Source organism: Aspergillus foveolatus, assembly GCF_047715535.1.
Source record: "Aspergillus foveolatus strain CBS 279.81 unplaced genomic scaffold BDW70scaffold_15, whole genome shotgun sequence".
NCBI classification, from domain to species: domain Eukaryota; kingdom Fungi; phylum Ascomycota; class Eurotiomycetes; order Eurotiales; family Aspergillaceae; genus Aspergillus; species Aspergillus foveolatus.
The window spans coordinates 258,739-275,769 of NW_027396079.1; the positions used below are offsets into that span (position 1 = coordinate 258,739).

Consider the following 17,031-nt stretch of genomic DNA (forward strand, 5'->3'; position numbering starts at 1 on the left):
CGGGGTGACTCACTACTTTTTCTTCAAAAAGCGCTTCTACCCCGCGGCCACCGCTGTGCGCTACGACAACTATCACGCTGCGATTCCACCATGTCCATCGACTTTCCCAAAGAGGAGGAGACCATCCTCAAGCGATGGAAAGAGATTAATGCCTTCCAGAGGCAGGTCGAACTCTCAAAGGGTCGGAAACCGTACACCTTCTACGATGGTCCCCCGTTCGCTACCGGTCTCCCCCATTATGGCCATTTGTTGGCTTCCACCATCAAAGACATTATTCCCCGATACTGGTCAATGAAGGGTCACTATGTTGAGCGACGATTCGGTTGGGATACCCACGGTGTGCCCATTGAGTACGAAATCGACAAGAAATTGGGCATGTCTGGGTTGGAGGCCGTCGAGAAACTTGGAATTGAAAAGTACAACGAAGAGTGCAGGGCCATTGTCATGAGGTTTGCGTCTGAGTGGCGAGAAACCATTGAGCGGCTTGGCCGCTGGATTGACTTTGACAATGACTACAAGGTTAGTCTTTCCAGGCTCGAGGGGGTTCGCGCGCGAGAACTGACCTGACTTTCGCCATCCAGACTATGAACACCTCGTTTATGGAATCCGTGTGGTGGGTTTTCAAGCAGCTGTTCGACAAAGGACTTGTTTACAAGGGCTTCCGTGTCATGCCCTACTCGACTGCGCTAAACACCCCGCTTTCCAACTTCGAAGCTCAGCAAAATTACAAGGACGTTCAGGATCCCGCCATTGTGGTCACATTTCCCCTCCTGGATGATCCAGAGACATGTCTTCTTGCGTGGACAACCACGCCCTGGACCCTTCCTTCTAACACTGCCCTCGCGGTACACCCGGATTTCGAATATATCAAAATCTTTGATGAAGCTTCCGGAAAGCACTACATCCTGCTCGAGTCTCTGCTTCGAACTATCTATAAGGACCCCAAGAAAGCCAAATTCAAAATTGTCTCGAAATTTAAGGGATCAGAGATGAAAGATTGGAAGTACCAGCCTCTTTTCAACTACTTTTACGAGACCTTCAAGGACCACGGGTACCGCGTCCTGAACGCCACATATGTCACTGCCGATGACGGTACTGGTATTGTCCACCAGGCTCCTTCGTACGGTGAGGATGATTACAAGGTCGGTGTGGAAGGAGGTGTCATTGATGAGACCCGCCCTCCGCCTAACCCGGTCGACGACATGGGCTGCTTCACATCCGAGGTTCCCGAGTTCCAGGGCCAACATGTCAAGGCTGCCGACAAGGCTATCATCAAGCATCTCAAGGGCACTGGCCGTCTGCTTGTCGATAGCCAGATTACTCACAGTTACCCGTTCTGTTGGCGTTCGGACACTCCGCTGATCTACCGGGCAGTTCCTTCATGGTTCGTCAAGATCCAACCCATCATCCCCAAGATGCTCGAGGGTATCGAAGACTCGCACTGGGTTCCCAGCGCCGTCAAGGACAAGAGATTCGCTAGCTGGATTCAGAACGCTCGTGACTGGAACATCTCTCGTAACCGATTCTGGGGTACTCCGCTACCTCTTTGGGCCAACGAGGACTTCAGCGAAGTTGTCGCTGTTGGCAGCATTCAGGAGCTTAAAGAGCTCAGTGGCTACGAAGGGGAGATTACTGACATCCATCGCGACAAGGTGGATAAGATTACAATCCCGAGCAAGAAGGGGAATGGTGTTCTTCGCCGCGTCAGTGAAGTGTTCGACTGTTGGTTTGAATCAGGTTCCATGCCGTACGCCCAGCAGCACTATCCGTTTGAAAACAAGGAGCAATTTGAGAAGAGCTTCCCCGGTGACTTCATTGCCGAGGGTCTGGACCAAACTCGTGGTTGGTTCTACACCTTGACCGTCCTTGGTACCCACCTATTCGGCAAGCTGCCCTTCAAGAACTGTGTAGTGAACGGTATCGTGCTTGCAGAAGATGGAAAGAAGATGTCCAAGCGGTTGAAGAACTATCCCGACCCGTCGCTTATCATGGACCGGTATGGTTCGGATGCCCTCCGGCTCTACCTCATCAACTCTCCTGTTGTTCGAGCGGAGCCTCTGCGCTTCAAGGAGTCTGGTGTCAAGGAGATTGTTGCCAAGGTTCTCCTTCCTCTGTGGAACAGTTACAAGTTCTTTGAGGGCCAGGCAGCTCTTCTCAAGAAGACCGCTGGAATTGATTTCATATGGGACCCTAAAGTCGAAGCTTCCAACACCAACGTCATGGACCGTTGGATCTTAGCCAGCTGCCAGAGTCTGCTCAAGTTTGTTAACCAGGAGATGGCCGGATACCGTCTGTACACCGTCGTTCCTCGCCTTCTAGGCCTCATTGAAAACACCACGAACTGGTACATCCGATTCAACCGGAAGCGTCTCAAGGGAGAAAACGGTGTGGATGATACTTTGCACGCTCTGAACACGCTCTTCGAGGTTCTTTACACCTTGGTTCGGGGACTTGCCCCATTTACACCTTTCCTCACCGATAACATCTATGGGCGTCTTCTTCCCCACATTCCTGAAGCCATTCGCGGCGAGGACAGCCGGAGCGTTCACTTCCTTCCCTTCCCCGAAGTCCGTGAGGAGCTGTTCGATGAAGTTGTTGAGAGAAGAGTGGCACGGATGCAAAAGGTCATTGAGATGGCCCGTGTTTCGCGCGAGCGTCGGTCTCTTGGTCTGAAGACCCCGTTGAAGTCCCTCGTTGTGATCCATCAGGATCAGCAATACCTTGACGATGTGAAGTCCCTGGAGGGCTACATCCTTGAGGAGATCAACATCCAGGAGCTTGTTCTGTCCACCGACGAAGAGAAGTACAACGTGCAGTACAGCGTGTCCGCTGACTGGCCAACACTTGGTAAGAAGTTGAAGAAGGATGCACAAAAGGTCAAGAAGGCTCTGCCCTCATTGACCAGCGATGATGTGAAGAAGTTCGTTGCCGAAAAGAAGATTCTTGTTGACGGCATTGAGCTCGTTGAAGGAGACCTTGTTGTCAAGAAAGGTCTTAAGCAGGACGCTTCCGCCGAGGATAAAGAGCCCGCTGCTGATGCCGAAGTCTTGACTATTCTCGACGCTAAGTTGTACCCCGAACTGGCTCACCAGGGTCTTGGTCGAGAAATCGTCAACCGACTTCAGCGTCTCCGTAAAAAGGCTGGCTTGGTCCCAACCGACGACGTCAAGATGGAATACGTCGTTCTCTCCGACCCCGACAATATCGGCATTGCAGAGGCCTTCAACACTCAGGCTTCGGTCATCGAAAAGGCGGTGCGTCGGCCGCTTGAGAAACGTGATTCAGCTGATGGCAAGCTGCCTAGCGCAGATGAGGAGGGTATGATCATGCAAGAGGAGCAGGAAGTACAGAACGCCACTTTCTTATTGCGGCTGCTGAAGCTGTAGACGGGGAAGGCAGAAATGATTTACTTTCTAGACCCAGATATCACTTGGTAGAGATCTTAATGTTCTCAGAATAGCATCTATTATGAATTGATCTATACCCATTCCACAATATTTTCAACAACCAAAGTGACGATGGAGTCTCGGACGATGGAATCGTAGCTGATGCATAAAGCCACCAGTTGCCATATTATACGTAATCTTTTAATAAATCTCCTCTCATTCAAGCTTTCTTGGACGCCGCCTTCTGATAGTCAGCCATATTTCACTAGAAGAACCGGGCACTATACCAAGAAGCAGTCCTTAAGTTTCATAAACTCTTTTACACACATGTCCTTGTGCACTTCTTGGTAGTCCGCGACAATGCACTTGCCATACGCAGCTGCCTGCAATTATTGGATTAAATTCTATCACCGAGATGCGGGACGGGCGGACATACCTCCGTGGCACACTTGGAAGTGGCCTTTGCAAACTTTTCAATTGGCCGTGTCCGTGTTGATGACATCTTTTCCTCTCCTTATGGTTGATCCTGGATATGATAGCATCCAGAGCTGGATGTTAACTAACTATTACATAATCACGATATCTTCAACACGTGACACTTTGCATGTTTGGGTACGCGACCGGAACAGTGGTTGCAGTCGGCGACAACAAGCGAGAAATTGGCCACGGCATTAGCTCCCCTAAGCTTTCTTTTCTTTTCAAAGGTCTTATCGATGCTATTGAGCGTCGAAAATTTGAGGACGGCGAGATTTTGCGTTCTATCGTCCTTCAGCGCTCGCAATGGTTTATTTGGTTCCCCGGCTCCATGACCCATCTGCAAAGAACACGCGTTAGGCCGCGGATATTTCGATGCCTCCCGTTCCCGCTCAGCGAAGAGCTCTATCCTATGAAGATCCGGCCCTTTCAGACGAAGGTGCGCAATTGAATTGTGGTTCTAGTACCGAGTATCCAAGAATTTCCGAAGCTAATGACAAAGTTTCCATACACTAGATGTCGGCTTCCTCTTCCAAGTCATCACTCGCGCGGAGCGCCATCCAGATGCCGATCGCCTTCCCTACAGAGTCTTGTTCAAAGAGTACGATGCGGCGATTGAGGAACATGGGCCGGAGACGGATCCGGGCTATGCCTGTATGCGCTTTCTGTTCAAGATGGGATACGTCGCAGGGGATACTCTGTTTGAGAAATTTGAGAACCTGCTCCAGCAGATGGGCATTGTGATTGAATTTGGCAATGAAGAGAACGATACGGATGGTTACACGGATAATTTCTCAGTTGTCGATGCTGCGCCGAGAGCAAGACCGAGTCCTGCTTCACGAGACAACATTCAGACACCGCGACCGCGGCGAGCGTCATTCAACTCAGTATATGATCTTGGAGACGACCCTACCACTCGAAGCTTTATCAACCGTCCTAGCTCACGGTCATCGTTGTCGCGACTCCAGACCGGCAAACCTGAGTTTGAGGCATCACCGCAAAATCATACAGCGGCTAGCAGGAGGACTGAGTCGCCGGACAGGACGCAACTTATTGCACAATTCATGGATGTAGGTCGCCGTCTTATTAGTAAGATGGGCGCATTTCAGTCAGCCAAAGAACAGACAAAGGAATTCTCCTCCGCCGTTAACGAGGACCGTTCCAGAAGAATGGCCGCGGCCTCTCGGGCCAAAGCGCGCAAGCCAGGAAAATCCAAGCGAAAGCGCTCTATTAGCTCATCGAGCTCAGACGAAGAAAGTGAGAAAGATGAAGGTGAGGACAACTCGACGGTCTCTGACGACGTCAACGGTCGTATAGAGAAGCCAGATCTACCGCCTGAATTGCTTTATCGACCTTCGCTGTCGGATCTCTTACGGGATGCTTCGACATTTAATATGTACCGTCAACGGGCGATCAATAGACGTATTCTAACCCAGTGGATGAAGAAAGCTGTGCAGGCACGGCAGGCTCACCGGAATATGGAAATGGTTGCCGTGAATAGGGACAGAGTTACCCTTATTCGACAAGCCTTTGGGACCTGGAATTCGATTATCCGTGAGAAACGGCAGGCTGCTCGAACGGAGCAGTTCTTTCATCACCTGGAGGAGCGTGCCGCGCGAGCTCGAGATGTATATTTGATGACAAAAGCCTTCACCCACTGGGCAGCAGTGGCTTCAGATGAACTGGAAAAAACTACTGCGGCTAGACGCCACATCCTCGGCGTCAAATACTTCAATGCATGGCGCGAGATTACTGCTGTCAACGTACTAAAAGCTCAACGATTCGCCTTATGTCAACCTCTCCGGACCTGGAAGAGAAGAGCTGCTCACATCAAGAGGCTAGATGAAAAGGCCATCAGTCGGCATAATGAAAAATTGAAACGTGGTCTCTACTGGCAATGGTTTTGGAGCCTATGTGAGAGACGTGCTCCAAGATGGCACGAATTCGTCATCAAAAGACGCTCGCTGCTCTACTGGCTGCGCACTTTTCGTACAATTAGAGAACGTCTTCAGGAAACTGATACCCGGGATAAACATTTTTTGCTCGGGTCTGCGCTTCAAGTCTTGCGCGAAAGATCGAAAGCTATTGCCTCCGCTGAACAGAAGGCTGTGGCCATGCAACGACATCAGCTTCTTCGAAACGCACTGTATGAATGGAAGCTTCAGGCTCGCCTAGCACCGGCTGCAACACACGTCGCAGACACAGCTGATACCCGCATCGTACGGTCAGCGTACAATCAATGGGTAAAACGAATAGACATGCTTAACCAAGCCAGAGAGTTGGACCGACGGAGAATTATGCGGAATTCATGGGTCGCATGGAATGACCGCCTTCGTTGTCAGGCGTTAAGCGCACGCATCGAGGAGCGCCTAAAGATTGAAACCATGTACAAATGGATCATTGCGGAGCGATACCGTCTTTTGCAGCGAATCTACGAGCAGAGGATCTCACGAGGAGTATTCTCCACGTTTGTTACAAATATCCGCGAAAAATATACGCAGCTGCTACATCACGCTGATATCTACGAAGACCGGCGGAATGACGATCTACTCCGGGCGAAGCTTGCCACTTGGCGGAACCAACTGGTTCTGACACGCCAGCGCGATGACATGGCTTACGTATTTTATGCACCGCGCCTTGTGCAGGAATCACTCGTAGCCTGGCGTTCGAAGCTAGAGCATGTGGCAAAATTAGAGGAGTGGGCGCAGGATGCCAGATTCTACTTTGTCTCAACTCGTACTCTCAAGCGCTGGCATGCTGCAAAGGTGAACTCGGCCAAGCGTCGCCGCCAGGAAGCTTATGCAATGATTCGGCGAAAAGTCAAGGTCAATCTTGCGTCGAAGGTATTCACAAGTTGGCAGTCGAAGACGCGGGAAGTTCTTGATATTGAGCAGCAAGCCCTGCAATTAGAGAGGGGGAAGAATCTGGATATTGTGTTTGAATTGGTGGATCGTTGGCATGAGAAGACCACAAAGCGACTCCAAGATCGTGAAGATGCAGATGTCTTCTACTTCAAACAGATCGCCTACGACAAACTAATACGGTGGGCTGAAGGCGTCGTCGCGTCTCGCCAGTTAGAGGAGCAGGCAGTTAGTGCGCATAGACAGCACGTGCTGGGCCAAGCCAACGCTCAGCTTCGCAAACTCAGCCTTCGCGTCTTTCAGATACACAGCAGCGCTGAGACAGCGGATGCCATGAGAGAGCGCAATCTCAGGAAGCACTCGAGAGGCATGTTCCGCCGTTGGCTAGAAAAGACAAGGATCAGCCTTGAGGCGCGCGATGCTCCAGGTCCTCTAGTGAGTCCCACGAGGAACCCAAGCCGTGCTAGTGCCCGGGGGACGGAACGGTCAATCTTCGATCCCTGGCAAGTCGAGACACCTTTTAAGCTGAACGACTTTGCCTCTGCTGAGAATCAGCGTCCGTCCACAACTCCGTTGGCTACGCCGAACCCCCAGACTTCGCCCTCCAAGCAAGCAGCGAGGGCACGAATATTGGCACGGGTCTCCACTACCCCAGCAACACCTCTCCATACGCCTTTCGCTAGCCGGCTTCTGCGTGAAGGCGTAACTGTTCGTACTACGTCCAGTCGGCGGGATCGCATTGGACGCGGGAGCGCTTTAGGCACCGTTCGGTTTGTTGATGAGGATCCCGAATCGCCCACGAGTGGGAAAGGATCGGCCAATCGACGGCCTTAGGAGTGCCGCGCCATTCTTACGGTTGACGCTCGGGATGTCCTGTGTGCTATAGTATACTCTGATGATATTTCGCTCATGCTGGGATAAGCGGCTGAGATACCCTTTTGCACGTTCAAGCGATATGTACTATGTAGAAATCTGTACTCATGTTGGGTAATGTCAATCAACGAATCATGCTGGACGCTTCATACTCTACGCCAAATATGTATCTTCCTCTAGTGCAAACTTATATATAAAGCTTGACTCTCTGACAAATATGACTTACCATTATTTCCTCAATAGCGTGCTTTATCCAGCATGACTAAAGAACCTCACCTCTTCTGTCACATGGCTGTTTTGGTATTGATGAGCGTGGACAGTAGGTCACACGCGGAGCGGAAAGCGGAGGAGCAGCGGACGGCGTCATCAATCCCAATCCCGCGACAAAGTTGACCTCGCCCACTAACTCTGTCAATATCAATTCTCCCAGTTCATTCTTCCGCCCCGTGCTTGTGGAAGCCTTGTTGCGTTTTCTCAGCACCCTATGATCCCTCCTGGCAATGGTGTAATCTCCGTCTTGAGCGCAACGAGCGTCTGATCTCCCCACCGACCACCCCTATGCGAGCAGTATTGCCGGGGAGACCCCCAGCGAAGCTCCAGTCTTTCGGCACTGCGTCCTGGAAGGGCCTTCGAGTGGTTGTATGTCTTTCACCACCATAATTTGCCTGCTCACTGGCCATAATTGAGTTAATTGCGTGTTTCCACTTAGGTGTACATCTCGGGTCAAGCACTGGTCATTCTCGGCGGTCCGCACAATCTCCTACAAACAATTTATGTCGACGATACGCAAGCGCTAGAGGCTGTTGCTATAGATGGAGCTTCGGGGAGGATAGCCGTTTGTGGGGGCCCGTATGCTTTCGTCTACGAGCCTTACGGTACCTACGGCGAAACGCTGAAGGTGTGTGGTTGCGCCCAAGCTTGCTGGAGCTGGGAGTATGGCGAAGCTCGGAGATAACGCCAAAATGCTGACATTTTGGTCTCAATAGTGGTCGTTGACCTTTACCCTCCGTTACGAAGACGATGAAGAGCCGATTCGTACGATATCGTGGGGTTCTTCCGACGAGCTCCTTCTGGGGAATTCACATCTCACACTCTGGTTCCTGCATGACACACCTCGGGCGGCATGGCGGGAGAAGCTCGCGAACCCGGTTAAATTCGCACAGATTTCGCCTGACTCTACTCTCATTGTTACCACAGGAGTTTATGATCGGTTTGTGAAGGTATGGAAGCGGTTAGCGTTCGGTGCTGACGATGTGCGCTTCGATGTATCGTACCTCGCGCATCCTGCTATAATCACGGGGTTTCACTGGCGCCGGCCGCTTCATGGAGAGCAGTCGATCGCTAATGTCTTCTACACATTATGCGCCGATAACAAAATCCGAGTTTGGGCGGCGATTGACAACCATGCCCCGTCTCCACTGCATCTATGGACGCAGATTGACATGAACCGTTCCGTACAGCCGAGACACGCAACAAATGGAGTGGGCGTATCACGCCGCTACGGGTTTATCATCGATAGTCGGGATTTCTGCAGCGCTACCGAGCGGGCGGTGGAGCGAGGTGCAGGAAACAGAGGGAACCATGCTTTGGAACATATTATCGAAGTTGCGACCAGGAGCCCGGAAATATGTGTGGTAATGGATGGTGAAGGGCATATGGCTGCCTGGGCGTTGGAAGACGTCGGCTCCAAGGCCCATTCCAAAATGAACGTGTTCAACATCCTCCATGTCGAGGGTTTGGAGTTCTCGTTCTTGCGCGGACTTTCTGCCGGGGAAGATTATGCGCAAATCTGTGCCTTTCAGAGTGCAGATCCTGGAGATGCGCTCTCAATCTTGGTCCACCACTTTGACGGACGGATCGAATGGTATGACTCGCAAGTCGATGTCCTGTTTGATCCGGCTCCTGTCAAGAATCGAATCGCCCGTAAGGCGTCCTGGACTGGACATATCGGTCCCGTTAAGAAGATAATCCGAAACGCTTTTGGCGACACTCTCACTTCTCGCACAGACGATAACAAAGCCTTGATATGGAGACAGAAGCGGAGAGACAGCGGCTCTGGGCTTCTCCGTAAGAGCACTTTGTTCTCAGACGAACATATCCACCGCAGCTGCGTGATCGAGAATGGTGATTTCATCGTTAATTTGCATCATAACGGAATATCTGTCTGGGATGTTCGTTCGTTCCATGCAGAAAAAATTGCGTCGTTAACATTCGAGCTTTTAGGTAAACCGCTCTGCGTTCTGGAAATGCTTACGCCCGAGAAGAATGCCGGGGTTGTTTACATTGCAGCGATCGGGGCGGATATGAGCGGAATCGCTTGGGAAGTCACTCTTCCAGTTGCGAAAGGACACACAAAGTCTCAATGCCACTTGAAGAAATTCTGTACCTTTGACCTAGGGTTGAAAGAAGATGTCTCATACTTCCTACCTGTGGACCCTGCCGGTCCACGGACTCAGTTGTCTGGATTTTTTGACCAATTTTCGCCTGACATAGCGCTGTCCTATACGGCTACTGGCATTGTCCATACATGGACGGCCAGAGTGGACAAGGATAATAGCCGGATAGAATGGCTACTGACGTCCACCGTTGAGACGGGCATCACAAACCCTTCTCTTGCCAGTGGAAGCTCCATCAAGAAGGCAGCGCTTGTTGACGAAGATCGAACGCATCTCACTATTTGGGACACAAAGGGCGCACAACTCGAGTTTGAGGAGCATTTTGCCCAGAAGGACATTATTCGTGATTTGGACTGGACGTCTACACCGGACATGCAGTCCGTTCTTGCGGTGGGATTTCCGCATAAGGTCATCCTTCTCACGCAGCTACGTTATGATTACCTCGACTCAGGGCCATCCTGGACCCAGATTCGCGAAATCTGGATTCGCGATCTCACCCCTCATCCAATTGGCGACTCTTGTTGGCTGAGCAGCGGCTACCTCGCTATCGGGGCGGGCAACCAGCTTTTTGTGTACGACAATGAGATTGAAGTCACAGACCGGGTGGTGTCACAGCTTCGCATTCCCACTCGTGGTTCGTCGACTGTAGATCTCTTTGAAGTCGTGAGCCGACTGAACGGCGCGCTTCCTGTATTCCATCCGCAATTTCTCGCCCAGTGTATACTAAGCGGCAAGACGAACTTAGTGCATTCAATTTTGATGAATCTCCATCGGAAGTTGAAGTTCTACACAGAGGGTGATGACATTGATGGTTTTCTGGAGATGGCGCTGGAAGATTTTTATGTGGATCATGATGTGAGTGGAATTTACCTACATTTATGACTTGGCTAACGAGCAAAAGGTGCCACAAAAAGCAGTGTCTAAAGAGTTGCACTCGTCGTATGCGGATCTTTCCCTTGAAGAAGAGCCTACAGTCATGGACGAAGCCACGGCAGCCATTCTTAATGAGAATCTAGCCCGGGTTGCTCTACCACAACTAACTAGCCAGGAACAAGTCCGGCTGGTCGACACAATTGAATGTGTTGCTACTGTTGAAAAGCACCGGCGCTCGATGGATGACAATGCTGCTCGCTATCTTCTGTTTTTCCGACAGCATATGCTGCGCAGGACACAAGGTATCGCGAATAATGACACAGTATCTTGGCGAGAGATTGTTTGGGCTTTCCATAGCGGCAGTCAAGACATACTTATTGACCTCGTATCGAGGCAGTTTGGTGGTAAGTTGTCATGGAAAGCCGCTCGGGAAAGTGGGATGTTCATGTGGTTGTCGAATCCTGCAACAATTGTGAGTCAACGCCACTTCCATGAGAAGCATGGGCTAATTATTCGCAGCGCGAGCAATTGGAGGTAGTTGCTCGAAATGAGTACACCAAGTCTGAAGAAAGGAATCCCATTGACTGCTCTTTGTACTACCTTGCCCTCAGAAAGAAGAATATCCTTCAGGGTCTTTGGAGGATGGCTCACTGGAACCGAGAACAGTCCGCAACACAGAAATTGCTAGCAAACGATTTCCGGGAACCTCGTTGGCAGACAGCCGCGCTGAAGAACGCATATGCGCTGCTTGGGAGGCGGAGATTTGGTAACCAAGCTCCTTGCCTTCTCTGACAGACTCCGCTAATAGATGATTATATAGAGTACGCCGCGACGTTCTTCCTTCTTGCAGACCATTTGCGAGACGCTGTCCAGGTCTGCCTCAACCAAGTTGGTGATCTTCAACTCGCAATTGCCATTGCTCGCGCGTATGAAGGGGACAATGGCCCGGTGCTGAAAGAGATCTTGGAAACAAGAATTCTGCCGGAAGCTGCCATGGACGGAAATCGCTGGATGGCTTCGTGGGCGTTCTGGATGCTTGGCCGCCGTGATATGGCTGTGCGGTCGCTTATTGTGAGTGACCTATATTTTCATTAAGGCTCTCGGGTACCTCCAGCTAACATTACTCAGTCCCCCGTCGAGTCTCTTATCCCGTCTGACCCAGCCTCCCCTGAGACCCCCGGATCAATTTCTCTGCAAGCCAAATCATACCTATCCAATGACCCAGCACTGGTGGTTTTATACAAACAACTCCGCGAAATGACATTACAAACACTGAAAGGGGCCTCTAAGGTATCCGCCCAAGCAGAATGGGAATTTGTTCTCCGCAACGCACGTCTGTATGATCGAATGGGCTGTGACCTGCTTGCCCTCGACCTCGTCCGCCACTGGGAGTTCCTGAAGGAGCCACCGTCCACTCAATTTTCCAAGGACGGTATAATCAACCTGGTCGACGGCGCCATTGATTATAGGAAGATGCTCCGGCGGAGAAGCAGTCTTGTTGTTGCAGATATGCCGGCAAAGCCCAGGGAGCCGACGTCGCCGGTTGCCCCGAAGCAGCAACCGCCGCCTACGATGTTTCATGAGCCGGATGCGAATTCGCTGCTTGATAGCTTTGGGTTCTAGTTTACTTTCTTGTTGGCTATATGTTAATACTTACTTTACTGGGCAAGGAGTGTATTCTTATTTATAGATGGAACCGTCTGTACGAAACTTTCTGCCTTCACTGGTTCTAGATTTAGGACTACTCAATACTTTTTACTTGAACGACAGCTTAATCGCTAGCTTACATTGCAAATCATTCAATCATCTTAGACACTTCAATACATGAATCCATCATATCACCAATCAGCTGACTTTAACGACCCAAAAGCGACAGCCTCCTCCGCTGCCACCTTCCAACCACGGCACCAATACCACTTGTGGTAGTAGTACTAGTCGTAGTAGTGCTATTGATATGTGATCCCCAAGCACCCGCAACGGTCCCATTTCCACCAGCCTGCGGCAGCTCTCCTCGAATATCGCCAGTAGCAGGATAAGGCCGACTCCCATCTGTGCAGTCAACCCTAACAAACACCTTCCCAAGCTCCACGAACTCCGAACTGCGCTTTACACACCGACTGCTTCCACCAATCCCCGCACCGACACCGAACTCGCGCTGGATCAGCGGTTTATCGAAGCCGCTGCACCCGGGTTTCTCGAAAAGCCGCACCGTGCAGACTTCCAGATTGGGCGCGTGACTGTTGTTGCCGGCCCGGGCTCCCAGACTAGGCAATGAGCTTGGGCTTGGGCTTGGGCTTGGAACTGGGATCGCGGGGTTGTAGTGAAGAGACGAATGTGTTTGTTCCGTGTGGACGAGTTCGAATGAGACGTGGTCGACCTCGTCATAGAGACCTAGGGGGAGCGGCACTGGGACACCTTGGCAAATGCCTGAGCGGATGTTGAGGCCCACTGTGAATTCTTCGGCGAGGTCGAGGTCGCCTGGGATGATGGAGGGATCGGGGCACGAGGGAGTGAATTTGGTGAGGATGCGGGTTGTTCGGAGGGCTTGTACGGGAGTTGTGAGTGTGAGGAGGGGGAGGATGGGGATAGCCTGGCTCGCTTGGTTAGAAGGAAGAGATATCAGAAGGATGGTAGAAGGGCGTACTGTTGTCCAGTGCATCCTTCTGGCCGTTTTGGTTGGTTGGTGGGGACTAAGACTATAGGATGATGAAGTTGTGGAGTAGAGAGCAAAGAATGGAGACTACTGAGATAGATTATAGAGCTTGGATGGACAGCGACAGCGCCTGAATGCGAATCCAAAATGAGTGTAGGGGATTGATCAGTGCTTTTTTCTCTTCAGCTCCGGGCTGATACTCCCCGTTCTTATACATTCTGTTCATGCAATACAACTCACTTCGCCACCGTTCGTCTGCACAGACGTGTACGCATGGCTGGGAGGAACGTAGAGTCTCGGCGTCGCGGCGTGGGAGCTGTGATTCTTCACGACGAAACGCGTAGACTTTTCCAGCTCTTTGAGTCTCGAGCATGTGGCAGGTAAACCGTGGGTATGCAGATCGCCTCTGCGAGGTATGGAGATCTGCGTTAGTGAACATTCCATCACTGAACGGATGTCTCTGGTGTATGTCAAATGGTAGCCCATCAGGCGAGTAAACTTTTGGACATTCCTGGTATGTCATTGGAATGTGCAGTGTACATTATCGCACTGAGCCGAAAGAGTGAATGTATACAGTGCGTCGGGGGAAAAAAGTTGACTTGGATTCTGGTATTAACTATATCTAAGAAATGGTAGTTATAGGAGGAGGGCTCAAGCCCAGTAATTCCAAAGCGTCCCTAACCCTTACAGGTTCAGACTGTCAAGAATACCACCCATAGCCTTCGGCTTAGCCTCGGGAGTCTGCATCTCACGGTGATCCGCATCCTCAGCTCCATACTCAGCTCCATCCTTATCATAAGCCTTATGGGTGTCCTCATGGTCATCCTCATGGACATCCTCATGGACATCCTCATGGTTGTCCTTACCATGCTCAGCCCCATGATCATGCTCATCATGGTCATCGTCCTTCTCGTCCTCACAGTACAGCTTCAGAGAGACGTTCTTGTCGAAATAACTGTCACTAATGCAGGGCGTCTTCGCCTCGTTCTTCTCGGGGAAGAGAGGGATGACAGAGATCGGGAGGCCCACGCACTCATCGTTCGTGTAGATACCGACAGCGTGGCACACAGACGTCGTGTCCTTGGTAACCGGTGTGACCGAGAGGGAATACGCGTCGATCTCAAAGGAGTGCTTGGCAGGCACCTGGGCGCAGGTGTCCTTGGTCACGACGGTGGACTCAGGGTCGTCAACGCTGTTGTTAGGGGCTTCGCCATTGTGGCAGGCTTCGTGGTAGGCGATGTCGACAGTTGCGACGCCGTAACCGTAGACGGCCGGGGCAAGCGTCAGGGCCGAGGCAAGGAGGATCTAACGTGCGTTTGTTAGATGGGAGTGTTAGAATAAATCCAGGAATTTGAGGCTCACGTTGGGGAGGTGCATCTTGGTTGTCTGGGCTGGCTTGATCTGACCTTGAGTCAACCTTGGGCTGGGATTGAGGATGAAGCAAATGAGTGTGAGTGAGTTGGTGTTCCTGCACAGCGAAAGGGCCACAGACATGGTGATCTATTTATGTTTCCAACGCTGTCGGCGCGTCGAAGGGTATAACAGCCCTTGAGTCTCCATTGCGGATTCTTGAGCCTGGGCCGATAGGTATAGGAATGTAGGAGTGCGCTTCATGGAGGGGATACGGTTGACCCTACCCATGGGTCGGCTATTAGAGGGCGGAAACTAGGGAATGCGCAGTATAAAAGCTCGAAGGAATTTTTAAGAATGTCGCAGGCCTTCAAATGAAGATTCGCGTTCTGCTTAACCAGGGGCGTGCTCGTTAATGCAAGGGCCCATCCCAAAAAGGCCCCCCTGATGAAGAGCCAGCTCATTCGAGCAGGGTGCATCAATCTTTACTATTCCATAGCGAGGAGTCGCTTCTGTGACCATAAACTACTGTACTCAATATCCTCATGGCTGGGCTGGAGAGCGGATGGATGTACTCGAGTGAAGAGTACTTCCAAAAATAAAATAAATGAATAAAATAAATTCGGAGCTCCGACTCTTATTTTATTTATGTCTAGTTGAGTGACGAGTCTGAGTAGTGTCAAGACACAACATTCACAGGTTGCCCTACAGCCCAAGCTTCGACTGCCAATTTTAGCTTTGAGCCATAGTTGACTGACGTCCTTTGGGACAGCCAGGCTAAGTGAGGAGTGGCAATGATGTTGAGGTCTTTAGCGTCCTCTGCCAATAAGGGCGAAGTATCAGGGCCTGCAGGCTCGCCGTTAAATACATCTGTTGCTGCGCCAGAGATTTTGCGCTCGCGTAGTGCGTGAACTAGGGCTTCTTCATCAACGGTACCACCTCGAGAGACGTTGACTACGATGGCATGGGAAGACATGTTTTCGAACTCTGGGTTTGAGATGAAGTTCCGAGTAGATTCCATAAGCGGGACAGCAATGAAAAGCACTGTACTCTGCTTGATGACTGTCTCAAATGGAACCCTGGTGGGATCTGGGGTTGTAGACGCCTTGCGGTCAGAAACCAGCACCTTCATTCCTAGATTACGCGCAAGTGTGGCGATTCTCTTCCCTGATACTCTTGTTAAATTTTTGCTCAGACACGAATTATTGTGGCCTTACCGACGCTGCCGTTTCCAATGATTCCGGCGACTTCATCCTGGCAAGTCAGAGGCGGAATCCCGTCTTTATCCAGATAGTCAAACATCAGAAGTCCTCTTTCCTTCCACTTCCCTGCCCTTGTCGACATATGCATATCTAGGAGTCTTCGTCGCGCAGCAAAGTACATCCCTATCGCATGCTCGGATACAGCCTCAATGTTGGAGTTTGGGCAATTGCAGACAACGATTCCTCTTTTCCTGCAGGCCTCAAGGTCGATGCAGTCAAAACCGGAAGCGACCATGACAATAAGCTTAAGATGCGGTGACACATCGCGAGACAGTGCGGCGGCATCAACTCGGGCGGCGGATAATATTATTATGGAGGCGTCACGAATGCGATCTGGAACCTCGGCCGACGATGTCCAATCGTAGACGGTTTGCGAGTAGGTGAACGGTGCGGGGAGTTCAAACTTGGGAATCTCGAGTACCGATCCCTGGAGGAAGACGATGTGATGGTGCTCAGCTGATGGAAGGGGCATTCTGGCGACTTTCTATAAATATTGAGCTAAGACTGAAATATTTAAATGGTGCTCGGATGGCGCCTGGTATTTATCATTGCCGGTCGTGTTGGAGACATTTTGGACCATGGACGGTGGGGCGGGCGCCCTGTGAGTGACAAGATGAACCAAGGATATTTCCATAGCTGCAGCTGAGCATGCTGACAAGCTCGGATCTCCGTTGGCAAATAATTCTTTAAAGTTCAATGCAATTGACCCGGAGAAACACTGAGAAGTAGCAGGTCAAAGTAGACAAGAAAAAATCCAACGATGGTAGCAGCTTCGCAGGTCGTGTAGGTGAACTTCGGATCTCGGCCAGTGGTGGAGAATGGAGATCTGAGCTTATCGCTTATCGGCTGCTTACTCATCACAACTGGTGACGCTATCTCACTCTCACTAATCTCCGCTCCCCG

At 51.1% G+C, this 17,031-nt stretch overlaps 6 protein-coding genes across 6 annotated transcripts; 3 read left to right on the top strand and 3 right to left on the bottom strand.

The window, feature by feature from the left end:
- The first annotated feature begins 66 nt into the window (after nt 1-66).
- BDW70DRAFT_133438 (isoleucine--tRNA ligase ILS1) lies at nt 67-3,431 on the top strand. The gene is made up of 2 exons (XM_073736336.1): nt 67-519; nt 582-3,431. The coding sequence occupies exons 1-2, from the start codon at nt 91-93 to the stop codon at nt 3,384-3,386; spliced, it is 3,234 nt and encodes a 1,077-aa protein (XP_073597443.1). The 5' UTR covers nt 67-90; the 3' UTR covers nt 3,387-3,431.
- Nucleotides 3,432-3,606: 175 nt separating this feature from the next.
- BDW70DRAFT_158612 (uncharacterized protein) lies at nt 3,607-3,888 on the bottom strand (the record flags this gene model as incomplete). Its single annotated transcript, XM_073740545.1, has 3 exons — nt 3,607-3,627; nt 3,674-3,769; nt 3,823-3,888. 3 exons carry the CDS (start codon nt 3,886-3,888, stop codon nt 3,607-3,609), a joined length of 183 nt encoding a protein of 60 aa, XP_073597444.1.
- A 347-nt stretch (nt 3,889-4,235) lies between these two features.
- BDW70DRAFT_158613 (Sfi1 family protein) lies at nt 4,236-7,555 on the top strand (the record flags this gene model as incomplete). Its single annotated transcript, XM_073740546.1, has 2 exons — nt 4,236-4,299; nt 4,377-7,555. 2 exons carry the CDS (start codon nt 4,236-4,238, stop codon nt 7,553-7,555), a joined length of 3,243 nt encoding a protein of 1,080 aa, XP_073597445.1.
- Nucleotides 7,556-7,959: 404 nt separating this feature from the next.
- BDW70DRAFT_25539 (WD repeat protein) lies at nt 7,960-12,638 on the top strand. The gene is made up of 7 exons (XM_073743604.1): nt 7,960-8,233; nt 8,304-8,492; nt 8,581-10,845; nt 10,892-11,335; nt 11,383-11,629; nt 11,684-11,934; nt 11,992-12,638. Exons 1-7 carry the CDS (start codon nt 8,153-8,155, stop codon nt 12,484-12,486), a joined length of 3,972 nt encoding a protein of 1,323 aa, XP_073597446.1. The 5' UTR covers nt 7,960-8,152; the 3' UTR covers nt 12,487-12,638.
- Nucleotides 12,639-12,718: 80 nt separating this feature from the next.
- On the bottom strand, nt 12,719-15,010 carry BDW70DRAFT_158615 (uncharacterized protein; the record flags this gene model as incomplete). Its single annotated transcript, XM_073740547.1, has 4 exons — nt 12,719-13,453; nt 13,757-13,922; nt 14,205-14,821; nt 14,879-15,010. 4 exons carry the CDS (start codon nt 15,008-15,010, stop codon nt 12,719-12,721), a joined length of 1,650 nt encoding a protein of 549 aa, XP_073597447.1.
- Nucleotides 15,011-15,510: 500 nt separating this feature from the next.
- BDW70DRAFT_25552 (D-isomer specific 2-hydroxyacid dehydrogenase family protein) lies at nt 15,511-16,867 on the bottom strand. Its single transcript, XM_073743605.1, has 2 exons — nt 16,084-16,867; nt 15,511-16,033 (listed from the first exon to the last, which is right to left on the bottom strand). The coding sequence occupies exons 1-2, from the start codon at nt 16,598-16,600 to the stop codon at nt 15,546-15,548; spliced, it is 1,005 nt and encodes a 334-aa protein (XP_073597448.1). The 5' UTR covers nt 16,601-16,867; the 3' UTR covers nt 15,511-15,545.
- Between the last annotated feature and the right edge of the window lie 164 nt (nt 16,868-17,031).